General features: G+C 34.5%; 2 protein-coding genes across 3 annotated transcripts in view; both read right to left on the reverse strand.

Annotated features, from left to right (window-relative positions):
- Nucleotides 1-6038, reverse strand: part of LOC126964974 (neural cell adhesion molecule 2-like) — a 31202-nt gene extending 25164 nt beyond the window's left edge. For both annotated transcript variants that reach the window (XM_050808340.1, XM_050808339.1), the window contains exons 1-2: nucleotides 5818-6038; nucleotides 5053-5170 (exon numbers count right to left, since the gene is read on the reverse strand). In XM_050808340.1, the coding sequence (XP_050664297.1) occupies nucleotides 5053-5170; nucleotides 5818-5893 (194 nt within the window). In that variant the 5' untranslated portion in view covers nucleotides 5894-6038. The remainder of the gene's footprint in view (nucleotides 1-5052; nucleotides 5171-5817) is intronic.
- A 6205-nt stretch (nucleotides 6039-12243) lies between these two features.
- On the reverse strand, nucleotides 12244-18587 carry LOC126965109 (uncharacterized). The gene is made up of 4 exons (XM_050808574.1): nucleotides 18305-18587; nucleotides 17370-17513; nucleotides 15143-15386; nucleotides 12244-12587 (listed from the first exon to the last, which is right to left on the reverse strand). Exons 1-4 carry the CDS (start codon nucleotides 18427-18429, stop codon nucleotides 12471-12473), a joined length of 630 nt encoding a protein of 209 aa, XP_050664531.1. The 5' UTR covers nucleotides 18430-18587; the 3' UTR covers nucleotides 12244-12470.
- Nucleotides 18588-19336: the final 749 nt, after the last annotated feature.

A 19336-nucleotide genomic window follows, 5' to 3' on the forward strand; every position in this document is an offset into this window, starting at 1 on the left:
CAGGTCTGAGGCAGTCTCTTTTGAATGGGTGGTAGATTTTGACGTTCAATAAGTGATTATAAATCCTATTTTGAATAAAAATATTTGAATTTGATTTGATTTGCTTCTGAACGACGGGGGCACATCAAAGGAAAAACAAAATTGTTGTTTTTATTTAATTCTGAGCATTTTCATATTTATTCACCTTTTATACCTTCCCTGGACTTCCACAAATAATTCAAGACCAAAATTAGCCAAATCGGTTTTCGAGTTTTAGCGAGACTAGCGAACAGCAATTCATTTATATATATATATATATATATATATATATATATAGATTTTACAGTTTTCTATTTGTATATATTTTTAAATAGCACTGATTGTTAACCGCAATCTGTGTTATCTGGGACTTTTATGTAGCCATTAATTTATCTAGCCCATAACAATCTGCTACTTTACTTGGACATTGAGAAATGATTGAAAAAAGCCCCTAAGCCTAAGCCCTTATTGTTTGTAAATGGTTATTATGTATTATATCGATGTTATAGTTAGAATAATGGTCGTAGATTATCAAAGCACACCAAGGCTAGGTTGGTATTAAGTAACTGTAACAAGAGTACATATCCTTATCACAAACCAAGTTCCAAGTATATGCTTGAATGATTTTTACCATTAACCATTTGATCAAATTACATAAAATATGACATTTTAATCTTAATTTATTCTGTAATAAATAGGTTGACTTTGCAATCGTAGTTACTAAATATTTATATTGTATTACTTACTTGTGAGATACATTGTGTTTTTAATTTAAAAAAGTTAGGGTTGCGCTCTGGGAGTACCAGCAGTAGTGAAAACTTGAACAAAGAAATATAAGTATAACTATAGCCTAAGGGAAAGACTTTGCTAATGACAAAGCTTAAAACCAAACAATTAAACTCAAAAAATATTTCACGGCTGAGATTCGGTCCCTCGACATCGCGTTGTTTTGGCTTCGCAATCACAATGATTCAACCACTGGTCCAATGACCGCATGATTGTTAAGTTGAAATAGCCGAACTATAATTATTAGTTAGAGGAATAAATATTTCATCAATAATTTCAACGACTGTCTTACGAATTTTCTATCAGGCCACGTGTCCTAACGCGAGTTTGACATTTTATACCCATCCTAAGAAAAGTGCTCAACGCCACTAAAGAAGTTTTCACTTCAAAAAAAAAAGGAGATAATTACATTGTGTTTTCATGCGATGGCCAACTAAATCTATTTATTTAAAATATAAAAGATTTTTAAAATTGATATGGTCACTGTAAGATCTTGTTATGTTCGCTAAACGTAATAACTTAAGACAGAAGGAATTAAATTAAGCAGGGACTGAATAAATTGACCGACTTGGTTATTTCATGATCTCACCACCAATGTAGAAGAACGGAGTTGCGAGATTTTTTTTTTACTAGTTTTCAGCTATGTTTTTTAAAGGCATTTGCGGTAAAGTTTATAGGTACGTACATATTCCTTAATCTTAAGCAATACATATCAATGAATGCTCAAAAAAAATTATAAGCAAAAACTGGATTTTATTCCGAGAAAGTTCAGTAAAATTCAACTTATTATGTGTTTAGCTTATAGTTAATAAATAGGTTGTTTGGTAGGTACTTAGGAAATTCAAATTTTACAAGCTATTAAATGATCAAGGACAACAAATCGCCGCACAGGAAAACTGCACGTCTCAATTTAAATATAGATAGTCTTTCGATTCTTACAATTCAAATTCAAATATTTTTATTCAAAATAGGATTCAAAATCAATTATTGAACGTCAGAAACTACCACCCATTCAAAAGAGACTGCCTGGGCATTTCTTTAAGAATGTGCATATTACGCGGCGGATGGTAAAGAATCTTCTACAGTGCAAATATTTGAATTTTGATAAAACTACATATGAATATAAGTACTACAGATCTAAACTAGACTATTAGAAACCATATTTTGTTTATTTAATTTAGAGAAATTTGGTTCCAAGCATCCAGATTCTAATTACCATTCGTGTCCCATTTTACATTTTGATTAAGTTTTTGTTCAATATAGCTAAATCCCTTTTGAAGAATGTAATTATAGATCAATATTCTTAAATAGCAATAGTTTCCTTAGCCCTATACACAAGTTGTTTTACATAAATAACATAAATTAAGTAGAAAGAATGCTCTTAAAGTATGTCTTCGGGTAACTTTATAATTACCGTTTAAAAAATATTCGCCTTAATTTACTACCTAAAAATTTGAGGATTCATACCCTTAACTGCCTTAACAAGTTTGCGCCAGTTTGCGCTCGGCGCCCGACCAAACTACACGCATCATAGACCGCATTTTTTGGCGCCATATTAAAATTTCTCGTCGTGTTTTGCTTTTGTCGAAATATAGTATAATCGCCATTTTCAATTTTTATGGTTAGGAGATGATTATTTTTTTAAACTGAAACGTTTATTTAAGTTGTTATAAGATCCGTTTTTAGGCAAAGTAGGTAATAATTTCATAATCCTTATAAAGAACTCTTTATTCAACAAAATGTTTGAAATCCTAATTACCAGTTGCATAATTACCATATTTTCCATTACTCTAAATTAAATGGTAATGAGTAAATTTTGGAAATGGTAATTATAATAATTTTTAATTGTGATTCCTGTGTTGTGCACTATCGAATCCGTTTAATCGTTAAAACCGTATGATTTCTTATATTTCAATGTGTTTTAGCCGCGAAAATTTTAAAGAAATTAGTTATTTTTTGACAGGAATTTCACAATGCCGCGCACTAAAGAATAGATACTAGAGAAGGCTAAATTAGCTCGGAGAGAAAGATACGCTAAAATTAAGTCTGATCCAGAAAAATACGCTCGAGAAAAAGAGAAGGAAGGGCAGAGGTACTTCAAAAGAAAAGAAAGTAAGAAAATTTTAAGTATTAAACATTTGACACCAAAAGCTAAAAAGTTACAAAGGAAAAAATGGAGAGAAAATTTCAATAAATTTTACCAAAGGAAACTATTACTGAAACGAGGATAACAACTTATGGATGTTAATACTCCGAATGATAGTGAAACTGACCCCTTAAGAAATGATAATGATGAGGAACATGAACAGCATGATATACGAGACCACGATACAAACCCAGAACCAGAACATAGAAATGACGAGGCCAATCCGATTTTTCAGAATTTAAATAAGAAGATAACAAAACTAAAGTACATGATGCAGAAAAAAGAAAAGATGTATACATTACAAAAACAAGAATTTCAGAGAAAACTAAATAACTACAGAAAACTTTGTCAGAGACTGAAAAAACGAGTAGAAAGTCCAAATTCTAAAGCTCTGAGACTAATAAATGACAAGTCAAAGGTAAATGAAGTCAAGAAAAAGGTTTTGTTTGGTGAAACTATGAAAAAAACGTTGGAGACTAATTATCAGGCGCTGAAATCAAAAAAAGAAAAAAAATATATTTAGTGACCACATACTTCAACAAACATCAATACTAAAAGAGCATAAGGTCTTGTCTGAAACTAAACACTTTTCTGTTAGAGAAAGAAACGAGGAAACAATAAAAAAAAATATTATCAAAAGTTAAAACAGGATATTGTAACCTTTTTTTACAGAGACTACATTTCAAGAATAACTGCTGGAAAAAAAGAATGTATATCCCGGGACAAGACTAAAAACAACGAATATATTTATTAGATTCTATGAAAAATCTCCATAAAATTTTTGAAGCAGAAAATACCAAAGTTAGTTATTCATATTTTTGCAAGCAAAGGCCATTTTGGGTACTCATACCAGATGTCAGTGATAGAGAAACATATTTGTGTAAAACTCTAACTATTGTTGGTAGTATTACATTCTCGTAAAATAATCAAAGAAAAGGACTCTGCAGAAGTTATCAATAGACTATGTTGTTCCAATACATCATGCTTGTTGAGTAGATGCGGTACCTGTAAAGATAAAAAGCTTGAATACTTGTTAGATAAAGATGAAGCAATAACATACAGTTAATAGGAACATAAGAAAGAGACATACGTCACAAGGGGTGTGGAAAAAAAAAAGAGTTATCGCAAAGGTAAAAGTAACTGCCCATCGAAAAGAAGCTGTTGCAATATTTGAAAGTCTGATTCCAGAATTTTTGAAGCATGAAGGAAAAAGAAGATGGCAATATACTGCTTTGAAAGATCTAAAATCTAACTTGAAGAAATGTGAAGCCATAGTTCACATTGACTTTAGTGAGAACTATGGCTAGTAGTTTGTTGAAAAAAATTATATAATATATTTTTAAATAAAAGTTTATACTTTTATCTTCTTGTTATTTGATTTATAATTACCATTTCTCATTACCTTTACCATTTTCTAATTACCATTTACTATAAATATCATTACCGTTCACTGAAAATGTAAAACGCCGGTCAGTTAAAAAGTAAAAGACTAAAATAGTTCCCTTGTACAGTTTCTTTAAGTGTATGTTTGCTGCAATGTAAAATTTACTCAAAGAATGCGTTTTGTCACAACTTTTATGCAATCTCCTAACATGAGGCAATATGCGCATTTTCAAAGAATTGCCCGCCTCAGACCTGAGAAGAATGGGCGCAAGAAACTCAGCGGGCTTTTTTTTTAAATATAAAAATATGGATTACAATGTGATATCGTACAATAAACATTTATAATTAAAGAGCCTGAGGGTGCTTTATTCCCAGTCCGTGGTGTCATTAAGATTATCGTTTATGCTATAGTAACCTTTCCCACACAAACGTTTTTTAACAATTCCTTAAAATTTCGTAACACATTTGTTTTGTACATTTTCTGGGATCATGTTGTAGCCGATACATCGCCCAACAAAAGACTTACTAACTCGACCCAACCGAGTAGTAGGCATAGCAAGTTTATGTTTTTCTTCGTGTTAACATTATGAATGTCACACACATATATATATATATATATATATATATGTATATAATATATATACTTACATACAAAAAAATATTGTGCTATATATCATCGTTAGTCATAACGAATGTGAGTTTAGTGGGATAGTATTCACCTGTAAAATGCTGTAGAAGAACCATTCTTATACCAGGCCAATATGTTGAGTTTGTCATCCTCTTTTTCCGAGGTTACGTTGCAGGGCAGCTCAGCGCTTTGCCCCACTACAGCTTCCACTGCGTAATATATTTTGTTTAATTAATAGATATTTATAATATCTTGTCTATAAACGATATGACATAGCCCAGATGGTTGCAAAACTGAAATGGCAGTGGGCAGGGCACATAGCTCGATGGACAAATGGCTATTGGGGCTGAAGTCCCCGAATGGCGACCACGTACCGGAAGTCGTAGTGTTGGTAGGCCCTACTCGACAGGATGGACCGAGGATCCTGGTCAAGATCGCCGGAGTAGGTTGGATGAGGGCAGCGCAGGATCGATCGTCATGGCGATCTTTAGGGGAGGCCTTTGTCCAGCAGTGGACGTCCGGCTGGAATGGAAACGATACTAGGCCCACATGAACACTAGCAACTACAGTAAGTATTTATTTTTATAAGATTTAAATATAAAAAAAAAACATTATAATTAAAGTCGCCTTATTTGATAATTTGAGCTCGAATTCTGGGTAAAATATTTAACTGAGCATTTAGTTATTTGATTGATATATAGTTATTTAATTCAAGATTATTTTAAACCACTGGGCTGTTGGTTCGAGTTCCATTCCATTCAGCGCAACCATAAGATTCTGTCCAATAATATATCTTTTCAAACTATCAGAAGATCATTAAAACATTCCATTTAAATAACATATTTTATATATTTACCTGTAACGACATCTTGCGAAAGAACACAATTGTTTCCCGCTATTATAAAATAAACTAAAACAATAATTAGTATCATCTTTCACTATTCCGCTCAACAATTGTCTCGAGTGAGAACGCGCACATTATTTGCGAAATATATCACGATCCGTGTTAGGCATCACTCGAACGGACACGGCGCGTCAATTGGCGCGTTTGGCTGCAATGAGGCGAGTGTCGACGTCCAGGGAACAGGGTCCGCTACCGGTGACACCTCCCGGCCGCTTCCGGAGCGCCCGACCTCGTGACGTCACAGGCCACCGCTCCGTGGATCACTCCCGATGCCAGCTCAACATTTACCTTACACTTTTAATTGGGGAGGTCAAACCAATTGGGTCACTGGATTTACTTGTTGGGCAAACAAGTTCGTTATTTTAGAGATAATTTTATGTTTCCGACCGAACATCAAACTTTGTTCGCGTATTTTTATGCGACCCTATTCGAGTTAATTTCGACGGAAAATGCCACTTTTGGTCGGACGAGTGAGTGCAGTCGGTATTCATAATCGAAGTCAATATTGATAAACAGCATCTTTGCCAAAACGACAATTATTACGTCCAGGCAAACAAACTGTTGAACAAACATTATTGGTAACAACTCATAAACGCAGTCTATTGTCTAGAAGGTATTTGTTTAGTTACATGCTGCAAGCAAGTAATAAGGTATTTTCAATTAGTAGGTATTTTTATTAAGTTTTATAATAATACTAGGTATGTTTGTATTTGACGACCTGTATAGCCGAGTGGCTAGCGATCCTACCTACTAAGCTAGAGGTCCCGGTTTCGAATCCCGGTAGCCGAAAGCATTTATATGATGAACATGGATGTTTGTTTCCGAGTATAGGATGTTTAAATGTATTTATGTATGGTTAAGTAAGTATATTGTATTACCTAAATATATCGTTGTCTTGCAACCCATAACACAGGCTATATATGCTTAATTTCGGGCAAGATAATTTGTGTAAAAGTGTGTCAATATTATTATTATTATGTACCTATTTGCTTTAGTACTTTTATTCACATACCTAGAGAAATTATACCTTATAGGTTAGTTACCTATAGCCATCTATAGCATATTCACATTCAAATATTTTTATTCAAAATTGGAAAAGAAAAATTTATTGAAAGTCAAAAACTACCACGCATTCGGAAATTTATGCCTCAGACCTGAGAAGCTATTGTTTCCTAAGAGATTTCGACGACCCCTTTTGCCATTGGTTAGTAGGTAACCCTGACTGCTACGGTAGGGGTTCCAAATCTCGGCTAGGGGCAAACGTTCGCATAGTGATTAGGTTTGTTTATGAGACTTATATTTTTAAATATATAGTTCAGGCTACCGGAAGCTACTTACCCAATTTGGGCCGGTTAGATAATAGATAAGAGTGAAAATGTGCCTATTTCTTATTATTCTAGGTACCTAATATTATATTTTAAGTGGATAACCCTTTATAATATTACTATTATAATATTACCTAAATCTTGGGGGCGGACTTTGCATCAAAAGTAATATATTTCTGCTCTTCTGTTGCGAGGTGTCAGTCTAATAAAAGGTGCGTACAGACTGGTGAAACGTAACATGAAATGTATCATTCTACCTTTCATTGCATGGTCGCTGCAACCATGGACGCAAAGCGCACGCGTCTGCTTCCGCCATTCTGCCGTGAACGCGTTTGATATTTTTTCCTTACGCTTTTCGCGACGAATTTTTGAAGAGAGAGACTATCAATTTTGTTGTGGCATTTTACTTCCGTCATTGACATGAACTTTGCGATTTCGGACCACGCATCTTCCTTAAGATTTTTTTAAATAAGTAGTTTGATTTTGGTAGATTCCATAGAATTTCACGAACTCTGTATGTATCTAGGCCTCACTCATCTGTCACTCTACGATGTGGCCTCTTGTCTCTACATGTTCATTGCGCGCACGTGCTGATTTCCGAAAACTAGATTGTCCGTGCGGCTACTAATGCTCGTAACGTGCGCGGGAAATGCTCATTCTGCGCCCACAAGACGTCCAAACTATGAGAAATTGTTAGAAAGTAAGTGTGTAATAAAGTGTTACTGTTGACCATACATTGTAGCAATGTGTACGGAGAATTCTTTCATTGCAAGTTACATTTCATGTTACGTTTTACCAATCTGTACGCACCTTTAATGATTCTTGCACGTACTGTATTCCATTCCTTTTGCGCTTTAAACTAACTACCTACAAAAATAATCAAATAACGTACCTAGCTGATTAATAGTTGTATTTTTTATGTATTTTGTCTTCCTGTGTATGTGTAATACGTCTAATAACCCACTAACATTTCAACCCAAATAACGAGGTAGCCTTATGATATTGAACCTATGAGGACCTACCTCCTAGGTTCCTATACCTATTTAGTGTGTTACCTAATTATAACAGAAAGATTCGAATCTTTTTAAGAAAAAGAAAATGTAGTTGAATTTTGACCGAGCCCTTTACTCTGTTAATGTAGAGCGGAAGTAAACGTTCTCGTCCCTTCTCAACACTACTAATATATATTTTGTTTGCCGGCGAGACCATACAAGACGATTGCAACATTTTTCACAATAGATCGATATCTAGTCTATCTCAGTCATCCAGCATACTTAGTAGGTAAATGCATTTACCTACTGTAGGTGCTCAACAAACTTTAGTGTTCTTTTTCTTTTTTAAAATAAAATTTATTTTACTAACTTATGTGTTATAAGGCACAATTTCGGCCTCACATGGAGTACTGTTCTTACCTTTGGGCGGACGCTCCCCAGAACCAACATCTTCCATATGACCGCACACAACGAAGAGCGTCTTGAAACATCGACGATCAAGTGATATTCCATTGGCTTGATATTTGGCGTTGCGTAGAGATGTGAGTTTTGTACCGCATTTATCACGGGGACTGCTCAGAGGAGTTGTTCAGGTATTACCAGCAGCTAATTCCACCATCAGACATATGTCAAAATAAAAAATTGATCATGTTGACGTCTGGCATTCGGCGAGAAATTTCTTGCCTTGAACCAATGATATTATAGTATTAAAAGAGGTAGATATGTCAGTAGCCCGCCGAAAATCAATCGCCTAAATGGAGTCAATTGGTTCATTTGGTCGTAGTCGCTCTCTCGATGCGAAAACGGTACACAAGCGTTTGTTGTTGACAGAATTGCTTACAATTTGATATAGGTACAACACTAAAATGCCGTCTTGTGTTATGGGAAGATGCACTAATTACAAAAGTAAAAAAATAATAGATATACATACCACAGTTAAGAAATCATGAATTATAACATTTTATTTGATTTCATTATTTATCTAACAAAATACATAAGTCGCCATGACAAGGCCGATCGCCGCCAAGCCGATCATAGATTAACGTACAGAAATGACAAAATTGATGCTGTCTGTTGCGGGATGATCGAGGTAGAATATTTTAGGAAATGATGTAAAAAGACGTTGTTGCAGTGAATGTAATACGAAATGTAATATTTTTTAATAAACAAGTGCGTATATAGGTAGCTGAACTATCAAACTACTAAAACAAGTTTTAGGGTAGGTAGCGGATGTAGACAGTGAGTGCTATTTGTTTACGTAGGAGTTTTTTCAGTAACACTGTCCCTTTCAGTATATTCCTAAGCTAACTGCAGAAGAATCAATGGATCATCATCATCTTCTCTCATTACCTTATTGTAATAAACCCTCAACAAAAAGAAATTCATAAATAATATAAGATACAAAAAATAATAATTGTAATGTTAAAACTTTTTGGGAGCCGTCGTTAGCAAAATTGTAAAAATGTAGATACTGTAGATGTAGAGACCTTCCGTTTTTCTTTTGGTGTCTGTATGTTTTTTATTATTTTATGTATAAATAATTGATATCATCAATGTGGCTATACATTATAATAAATATTAAATTATTTTTTTATAAAATCAATGACACATTATCTACATAATTTCAATGCAGTTTTACTACTTTACAGCTTTTACTACATGAACTCATGAATGAATCGTAATTTAGGCATAAATCACAGTGTACGGTAAAATATCATATCTGATAAATTAACTGTATTTTTTCTATACAAATAGGAAGCAATTAGCAAATTGGAGTTATCTCTTTTTCACTTACGATAATTGGGTTTTTGAAAAAAATTTTTTTTGTGATAAATGGAAAGATTATATATTAGTTTTATAACAAAACTATTTTTTTTTTCGCAATAATTCAAAAGTTATTTCAAAATAAAAAAAAATTTTGAATCCAGTACCGAAGACACGCCGACAACTCCCGAACAAACCCGAGCGCGTGTGACGTCATAATGTTAGTTTTCACTCATTGCAGTTGATAGAAAAATAATAAATACAGTGTTTTGATCTATTTAATTTTGTTGTCATTATTAAATATTTAAATTTATATTAAAAATGTCGAACCTCAAATGTTATCGTTCTTGTTTTGTACCATTATGTAAGAATACTACAAAGGCAACTCCTGATAAAATGTTTTTAAATGTTCCCCAAGATGACAAACGTCGAAATAAATGGTTTCAAGCCACTGCTTATTATCACGGTGCACTCACCGTGATAATCCCCAAACAAAATCGAATTTTTTTTGACTTTTCATTAATAGTTAAAGTAACTGAATAAGCTTTACTCCGAACTCGGTGTTCTGGACATACCCGTCCTTTCACAATACAAATATTATTTTTACGACTTAGTTGAACATAACCTATAGCTTTGTCGCCGTAACTCTCACGCGATGCTCTGCAATTTATGAAATAAATAATTATATTTAATGTAATGGAGAATAAATAATTAAATATTTTCATTTATTATATTATTTTTTAACAAACTTACCTTGATGCCTTGGCACCTCGAACTTCAGCAGAATTAAACCGAACGTCATTTTTTAAAAAATCGGTGATCATAAATATATCAACATCAGGAATATTATCAGACTTTGCCTTAATAAATCCTTTATCACACATAGCTAATCGAAACCAACTAACAACTCGTATTTTAGCAATAAATTTTTAATATTATTGTCTAGACACGTGTAATAGCCGTAAACGCTGTACTATTATTAAATAGCTATAACATTATGACGTCACAACTATGGTGACCAATCATGGCGCGTTTATAGTCACGTGATTTTTATTTAAATTTCATCAATTTTTAATTGTTTATAATTAATTGAAAAAAATTTTTTTTTGAAGTTTTTTGCATTAAATATCAATATTATTAATAATAAAGTTTTAAAATACATAAAAAAAATCAATATTTTTTTTTTTTCAAAAACCCAATTGTATTTACTATCCTTCTTTGACGTGTAATCGTAATGTAGGGTGCTATTGCAATGTTAAATTATTCATGTGTGCGTTAGTGTATCATTTTACAAACACCAAATGTTGTCTATGTAACCTATCTTTACTTTTAAATATCATTGCTTTGAACCGTCACTTGTGGAATCAATTACCGGCTGCAGTTTTGTCCGGGTGTATCGACCCGACTTAGGGACATGGTCCCATGGGCGGTTGCCTCACCACGTTCCATCACGTAAGCCTCTTGCCCGTTTGCCCCTTATATAGTCATTGAGTACCTTTATTTCGGTATTTGAGTTTTTTGTTGCATAACATCTACGTAGATTATAATTAAAATAATTTGTAAAATTCAAGTCAATGTTATGCAAATTAAATTTGTAACGCTGCGGGATTCGAACCCACGCCTCTCGGGTTCTGTCCGAGCGCACTTCGAGTCAATGCTGATTTAAAAGAGTTGCAATGAGTTTCTTGCTACTTCTTCACATTACAGCTCAACCTTTTCAGAAGGTGGTAAATATTAACAAATGCTTGCAACTTTTGACATTCTTAACTCATAAGTGTAATTTTTATATCGATTTCAATCAGCCTAGCGAAACTCTCTAACAGCCGTTCCCAATATACTATCTACAGATAGAGATAAATTACTAGATAGATAAATCTGTATTGTGACTTGGAGATCTGTCTATTTAGCTGCCTATACTGGGAAGCATCGTCCGGAGACTGAAAGGTCATTTGGCGTCTTACATCCATCAATTTGAGGGTAGTATCTGAGATTTTTTACGAGCAGGGCTGCCGAGGACTGCAGGCCGGGGCCTAAAAGTGTCTATCATTTTTGGGAGGTTTTGCCATAATCGCCACGCTTGGCAGGCGGGTCGGCGATCGCAGTAGATGGAGGTGCTCTTAACGAAAGATGCTGCCGCCCACCCTCCGTTCCTTATTCGACTCTTACGACACTCACGGGAGGAGATGGGGTGGTGCTATTCTGGTGCAATACCTACCAGTTGCAAATTAAAATTTAATTAGATCTGTATAATATAACACAGATATCATGACTAACATGCTAAACATATAATACAGATAATTTTTCCATATAAAACTCTTTATTCAACAATCATTTTGTAACAACAATTTTCACATTGCTCAATGTTCATTATCACGTTGACTGAGAAACTATAATCTTAACAAATATTGGGTCTTACAAGTTTTATGTACAAATAGAAACATGTTTTTCATAAACACATTACAGTGATCTGATATGTTGACTTCAATGGAGGTAACATTTGGTTTCTTACTCTAAATCTAGGAACCTACATGTGCTTTAAGGAACGGATGAAAAGTACCGACAGCACACCAACAGCTATGGTTCCAAACGCACCGACGAGTATCTTTTTATTTCTTCTCTCAGACGATTTTGAAGACAAACTCTAAAAATGCAAAGTCACTAGTTAACACACATTGACACCATTTCAAATATATTTTACTTTTATTGTGAATTATCGTAATAATTCCAGTCACCTATTCATAAGTATCTGTGTGTATTATAAAAAAAAACAATCATTTTTCAATAAGAATAGAACTGTTACCAGCATGTTTTTAAAAAAAATCTGTACGTTTCTCCAATGAATAAATATTTATTATATTATTACTACTGTTTCTTCTGCATATCTATTATATTTTTGACCTCTCCAACATACGAGGGCGGCACTGAAAATTTCGGGAATCAAGGAAGTGACACAACATTACTATTTAAAAATGTATTTATTACTTTTCGATTGCTTTTTATAAGTATTCTCTGCGAAATTTGACACATTCTTCCATACGATGGAGCTAATCATTGAAGCAACCATTCCATTCGGAAGTTGGGGTCTCCAAAATGGCCGTTTTGTAGGCGTCTTCAGCTTCTTCAGTTGATGAAAATCTCTGACCACGCAATTTATTCTTTATTTTAGGGAAAGTATAGAAATCATTAGGGCTTAGGTCGGGGCTGTACGGCGGATGGTCTAAAAATTCTATGTTTTCTTGCTCTAAAAACTCTTTTGTTCTGTGCGCAGTGTGAGAACTCGCATTGTCGTGATGGAGGATGATGTCGCGGTTCCAGTTCTCTTTACGGAGTTCAGAAACGACCTGTGGCAAACAAATGCTAGCATATATACCATTCTGCATTAACCGTTATTTGTTACTCAAGAGGAATAGTCGCAACATGGCCGGTTTTGGCGACACGTGGCCACCATTTTTTTTGCAACACTCCGTGAACGAACAATTTTTGTTGGCTTTAACTCATTTTCGAACACCCAAACTCGTGACTGGTTTATTGTTTCGGGTTCGTACGCGTATATCCAGGATTCGTCACCTGATACGATGTTGTACACAGCATTTGAGGATCCTGCGTGGAATCTTTCGAGAGTTCTGACGCACCAAGTAACGCGAGCCGCTTTTTGCTATGCAAATGCGGTATCCATCGGGAAAACAACTTTTTTACACCTAATTGTTCATGCAAGATTATTTGTATTTCATTTATTTATTTATTTAACCAATATTTTGACTCATGCCAATATCTAAAGTTGCCTGAATTTCGCGGTGTGTCACATGTCGATCTTCCTCAATCAGCTTACGCACAGCATCAACGTTTTCTTTGGTGACTGCAGTTTTTGGACGACCTTGACGGGGATCATCACTGAGCTTGACACGTCCACGTTGAAATTCAGCAAACCAGCGATAAATTGTGGTTTTGGATAGGGCTTCATCACCAAATGCAGAAATCATCCGGTCAACACACTGTTTTTGTGTTAAACCACTTCGAAAGTCATAATAAATCATCGCTCAGTTTGAAAAGACCTTGTGACCAGACTGGGAATCTTTTTTTAAATAAATAAATGGTATTCGATTTTTAAAACCAAGGAGTTTTCAATTAAAAAGATTTTAATATGACAGGAACAGTGGAAATATTCCATTCCCGATACTTTTAGTGCAGCCCTCGTACATTGCTATGCAGACGACAGTTCTGGAGATGCCATATACACTAGCCATGCAGGTCTCTCTCGGGAAATCGTCGACCAGTGCCGGGAGAAATTTCTGTTTCTATCAAGTTCTCTCTTGAGAAGGTCGCGGAATGGGGTAAAATGAACTTTGTCCAATTTAACCCCTAGAAGACTCATGTTTTCGAGTTTACCATTAAAAAGCCGCATTTCTCGTATCACCGCTCTTCGATAACATTTCCCTTAAAGCCTCGCCTAGTATCGGAATACTGGGTCTCGAAATCTCGAGCGATTGCCAAGTCCGCGGTCATCTGGAGGGCAAAGCCAAATTTGTTTCAAAGAAGCTGGGCGTCATAAATAGAGCACGGCAATACTTTAAGCCGGCCCACATTCTAGCGCTCTACAAAGCGCAGGTCCGGCCACATTTGGAGTATTGCTGACATTCATAGTCTGGCGCACCCCAGTATCAGTACGAACCATATGACCGCGTGTAACGCAGTGCTGCTAGAATTCGTCGCTTCATTGTGTGTCTTTTACCGCATCTATCATGTGGAGTGTTCCGAAGAGTTGTTTGACATGATTCCTGTTGACGAATTCCACCTTCATACGACAAGCCACAAATTAGAATGTCATCACCAATTCAATCTGAAAGTGTAGTATTCCTCCATGGTGCAGTTTTTAAAGATCTTTCTTCCACATACAACCAAGCTGTGTAATGAGCTTCCTTATAATGTTACAGGGACGATACGACATGTGTACCTTCAAAAAAACCGCGTAACCTTTCTTAAAGGCCATCAACGCTCCTCTCCGGTCATTCCTCTGGTATTGCAAGAAAATGTGGGGGGCGGTGATCAAGTAACACCAGGTGACCCGCGTACATTTGTTTTTCCTCCTCTTCTATAAAAAACAGGTATGACTGCTGATACCTTATGCCGATATTAAATATATACATTTAATCTAATTTTAGTGACATAGAGCTGTGATAAAGTATAAAAATAAGGCACCTTAAATTTTGTATGTAATGCCAACTCCATAGAATTTAATAAATTGTTCATATGGCTCAATGTACAGAGGCACACATCAGATGCATATATGTCTTGATGTATCAAACAATCCGTCACTCTCTTAGATTTCTTTAGTGAAATGTTGTTTGCCATCATACTTAAGTGCAATCTGTACAAATGCTGGGAGCTTTCTTCAAGTACTTGTATTATTTCCAAAGGCCCCAAATTAGGTTCTGTATTACATCTGCAACATAGAATACACTATAGGTAGGTATAATAATGAAGCCTTTTATACAGTTAGAAAAGAACAATAAAAATATAAACTTTAACGATAGTCCGACAACTACGTGCGCGACCGTCTCACGCGGTGAAAGACGGTGGCTGGGGACGGTGAACGAAAGATGTCAGCGGGTAGTTCGTGGAAGGGATGGTCGAGCAGGAAGTTGTCGGACTATACTAATATGGTTCTCACGGATTGCCCTCTGACATTGACATCTTTAGTACCCCATGCCTGCCACCTTCTGTAATTTTCTGCAGTCTGTGTACTTATTTGGACAAAGACCTCCTCCAACTGTAACTATTCTTCTCTGTCACTACCAATCTTGACAATGACAACTTTTATTAACTCTTTTTCATGTGACCTATCTCGCTTTCTTTGTTCGTTTTTGTGTGTGACTAAACCTGCTTTGCAGCTAACTCTGTCCAGGTCACATAGCATTTGTTACATTTTTTAAGGGTTACAGTTAGTCTCGATTGATTACTTTTCGCAATCCAGGTGGCGGCAGATTACCCCAAGAGCAGCTGTAAAGAGTTTGGGGTGAAACAGGATCTCTCTGGCGAACACCTGTTTTCAATTTGAATTCCTTACCCTATTTATTCAGTTTTATTTTTCTTTGCTGTTTTATATGCATTTGGAGTATCAAAGCATATTTATTTGTAACTCCTAGATCTTTCAGGACTTCCCTTAACACCTCAAGTTCCAGTGATTCAAAAGCTATAAAATTTTACTGTATTGTAGGCCTTTCTCTAATACTTATTACCTGACATGTGTGTAACAATTGTCAAGGTCTAGTGTAAAATATCCTTCTCAATCCTGCTTGTACCCTCGAATGACTCTTATAGGTAGGTTATAACTTTAGACATTCACAAGCATTTTTGTGCAACTCAATATCTAATATGTGCCTATTTTGTGTGAAAACAACCCTGATTTAGAGCACTTTGGAGCTCATCAATTTTAATTAAAGACTCTGGCCCAGTGTGATTACTTTTACTTCACAGGTGTGTATATATTTTAGACAATGTTTTGCCCCAGAGTAAAAATTCGAAATAGGAAACACATTGGTATGTGGTGTTTCTCTGCACCATTAATGCTCTATCCTAGTATGTATGAATAGATTTATTACAAGGCTCTTAACTATATATTGACGAAGAGTTTCGTCATCAAAAGAGGTTCAATTCAGAAGAGACAAACAAGAGTATGGATCACCTAATGGTAAGAGGTCACTGCCCACCACATTCTCCTGGAATATTAGAGAACCACTGAAGTGTTGCTGGTCTTTTAGGAAAGTATACAAACTGCTTTTAGAAAGCACCTATGTCATATTGTTCTGGAAACAGTGTAAAGGGATTTTATCGACAGGGGGATAGACATTCGACAGTTTGGTTGTTTATCACTGAAAGTTCCTCGAAAACCAGAGGTTAGAGGAACACCATATATATCCAGATGGTGAATATGATATCCAATGTTGGGACATGTGGTGGATTTAGCTCAAACATCTCTTTGGAATGTTAAAAAATGAACATGACCAAGTGCTGCTCAGGATTCTTGAAAAACCTTAAGTGGTAATACTACTATGCTTGTCACCTTGAGACATAAGATGTTAAGTCTCATATGCCCAGTAATTTCACTAGCTACAGCACCTTTCAGATCGAAACACAATATTTCTTATACATTACTGCTTCACAGCAGAAACAGTCACTGTTGTGGTATTCATAATATAGATGGCATCCTGTGCAATGGAGCCTTCCACTGTTATGTGTCTTTACCAAAAATTAATCATTAAAAATAAATATAATGTATGTGTTGATTCCATATTAATAATATTTTGTCCAACTAAAGATGTGGAAGTAATAGATGTAATATTTGGTCACAAAATTGAGCCCTCTACTCATTCCTCAATAGCTATTTCCACTCAACAGAGGAGTTTGTTAGAATTGTCATTCTTACAAGTTATTAGATTGTTCTCGATAAATTGGTAAATTCTTCACTTCATCAATCAACTTCTTTCGTATATCAATATCATCAATTCCTAGTTTTATTAAATCTTCATCATTCAATTCCATAAGTGTACATTGCCCAATGTTGTGTTTTCTGAAATGAAAACATAGGCCATTAAGAGAAATATTTACAAAAATACACACTTAAAAGTGTTACCTCTTAATATATTCTTGATACTATAATGTATGTATTTTTAATTAATTTATTTATTCAGGCAAGCCAAACAGATTACAATAATTTCTAACATAATGTCCTAGTTAAATTACATTTAAATCTTATTGATATCCTAAAGGGTCGCACACCTTGATAATCAATGTATGTAGGCACATTACCAATTTTCTAGAAACTGTTATATTATATGGTAAACATAATGTTAAACCCAGGAATAAACATAAGTTTGTTATGGCTACTACTTGGTTAAGTCAATTTAGTAAAACATGCTGGGCAATGTATATGCTTTTACATCAACATCCCAGAAAATGTACAAATAAATATGTTATGAAATTCAGAATTGTAAAAATATGTTTGTGTGCTAAAGGTTACTATAACATAAATTACTTTTAATTTATTATATATATGGTATAATTTTAGATTTGTAGGTGCACTAAATTATAAAATTGATTTAAAATCGTGCTAGAAATAAAACACTAAATTGAAATATTTACATGAAATATATAAATTGATGTTGTTATGACTGTTTATGATGATAATAATCTGGGTAGGTGGTAGGAATGCATTATAAAAAAAATTATAAGGTAACAAACTACTTGCAATAAACTTTTAATCAAAATATGCTCAAAAGAGAATTGGAGTTGCAGTGAGTAACCACCACCCAACTATATTATATAAATGTTGTATTTACGAACACATAAAATGAATCTCACCTGAATATTGGTATGTATTTTTCAGCACCTACTCCAATTAATAACGCTCCTACCGTTACATCAAAGCTTGCAGGATCTGTATTACTGATTAGTAATTCTGATGTTTCAGCAGGATTAACTTCCATGATGAACAATAATAAATTTATAAACTATGTACTGGATTCATAAAAACAGCTTCACAGCATCAAATAACGTTGTAACTTTCAAGTATAAACTTTTTAAATAAAAGCTTGATTTTTTGAAAATAATTTCAAAATAAATACTTAACTGTCATAAACATAAACAAATATTGTTGCCAATGTCATATGATTTGACAATTGACTTATGCCTATTGACACTAAGATTTTAACAGTACTTTATAATCTATATTATTCTAAACAATTTGTTGTGTTACAAAGTGATAACCCTCACTTCTAGGATCAGACCAGCGTTAGCAACTTGAAGTGGACTGACTATCGTACCAGGGGCGTAAAATTATCGTACATGGATCGAAATTATCGTATTTTTTAGGATAATGTCTATTATAGATAAATAATCATTGCTGCTCTAGAAAATTACTTCTTTCTTCACTTAATTTGAATAATTCCGTTTGTCAGAGCGAATACAGACATATAATCATAATAATATAACGAAATAACTGCCAACTTTTCTACACAAAATATACGATACATATGAAGTGTGAACATAATCGAAATATCGAACTTATATTCTCTTGTTCGCATTGGTAGATGCTATACTAACCAATAAGAAAGCGTCTACAGCAGGCGCTGGATAAAGTTACAGTATCGGCAGTGGTGAAACTTAGTAGAGCGGATCGTAAGGACCAATAGGAATAGAGAACTTGTATTTTCCGGTATATTCCCAAGATTTTATTGGACAAAATAAAATCATGCTACTGCGATTTAGACTATCAACGCATGAGTGAAATAATATAAATTCTCAAATTTTGCATCATGATAGAAATTATCCTACAATCTGCGTACGATAATAATATGCTATCGTACATCGTACGTAGGCACAAAATTATCGTAT

Source organism: Leptidea sinapis, chromosome 6 (genome assembly GCF_905404315.1).
Source record: "Leptidea sinapis chromosome 6, ilLepSina1.1, whole genome shotgun sequence".
Taxonomy (NCBI): domain Eukaryota; kingdom Metazoa; phylum Arthropoda; class Insecta; order Lepidoptera; family Pieridae; genus Leptidea; species Leptidea sinapis.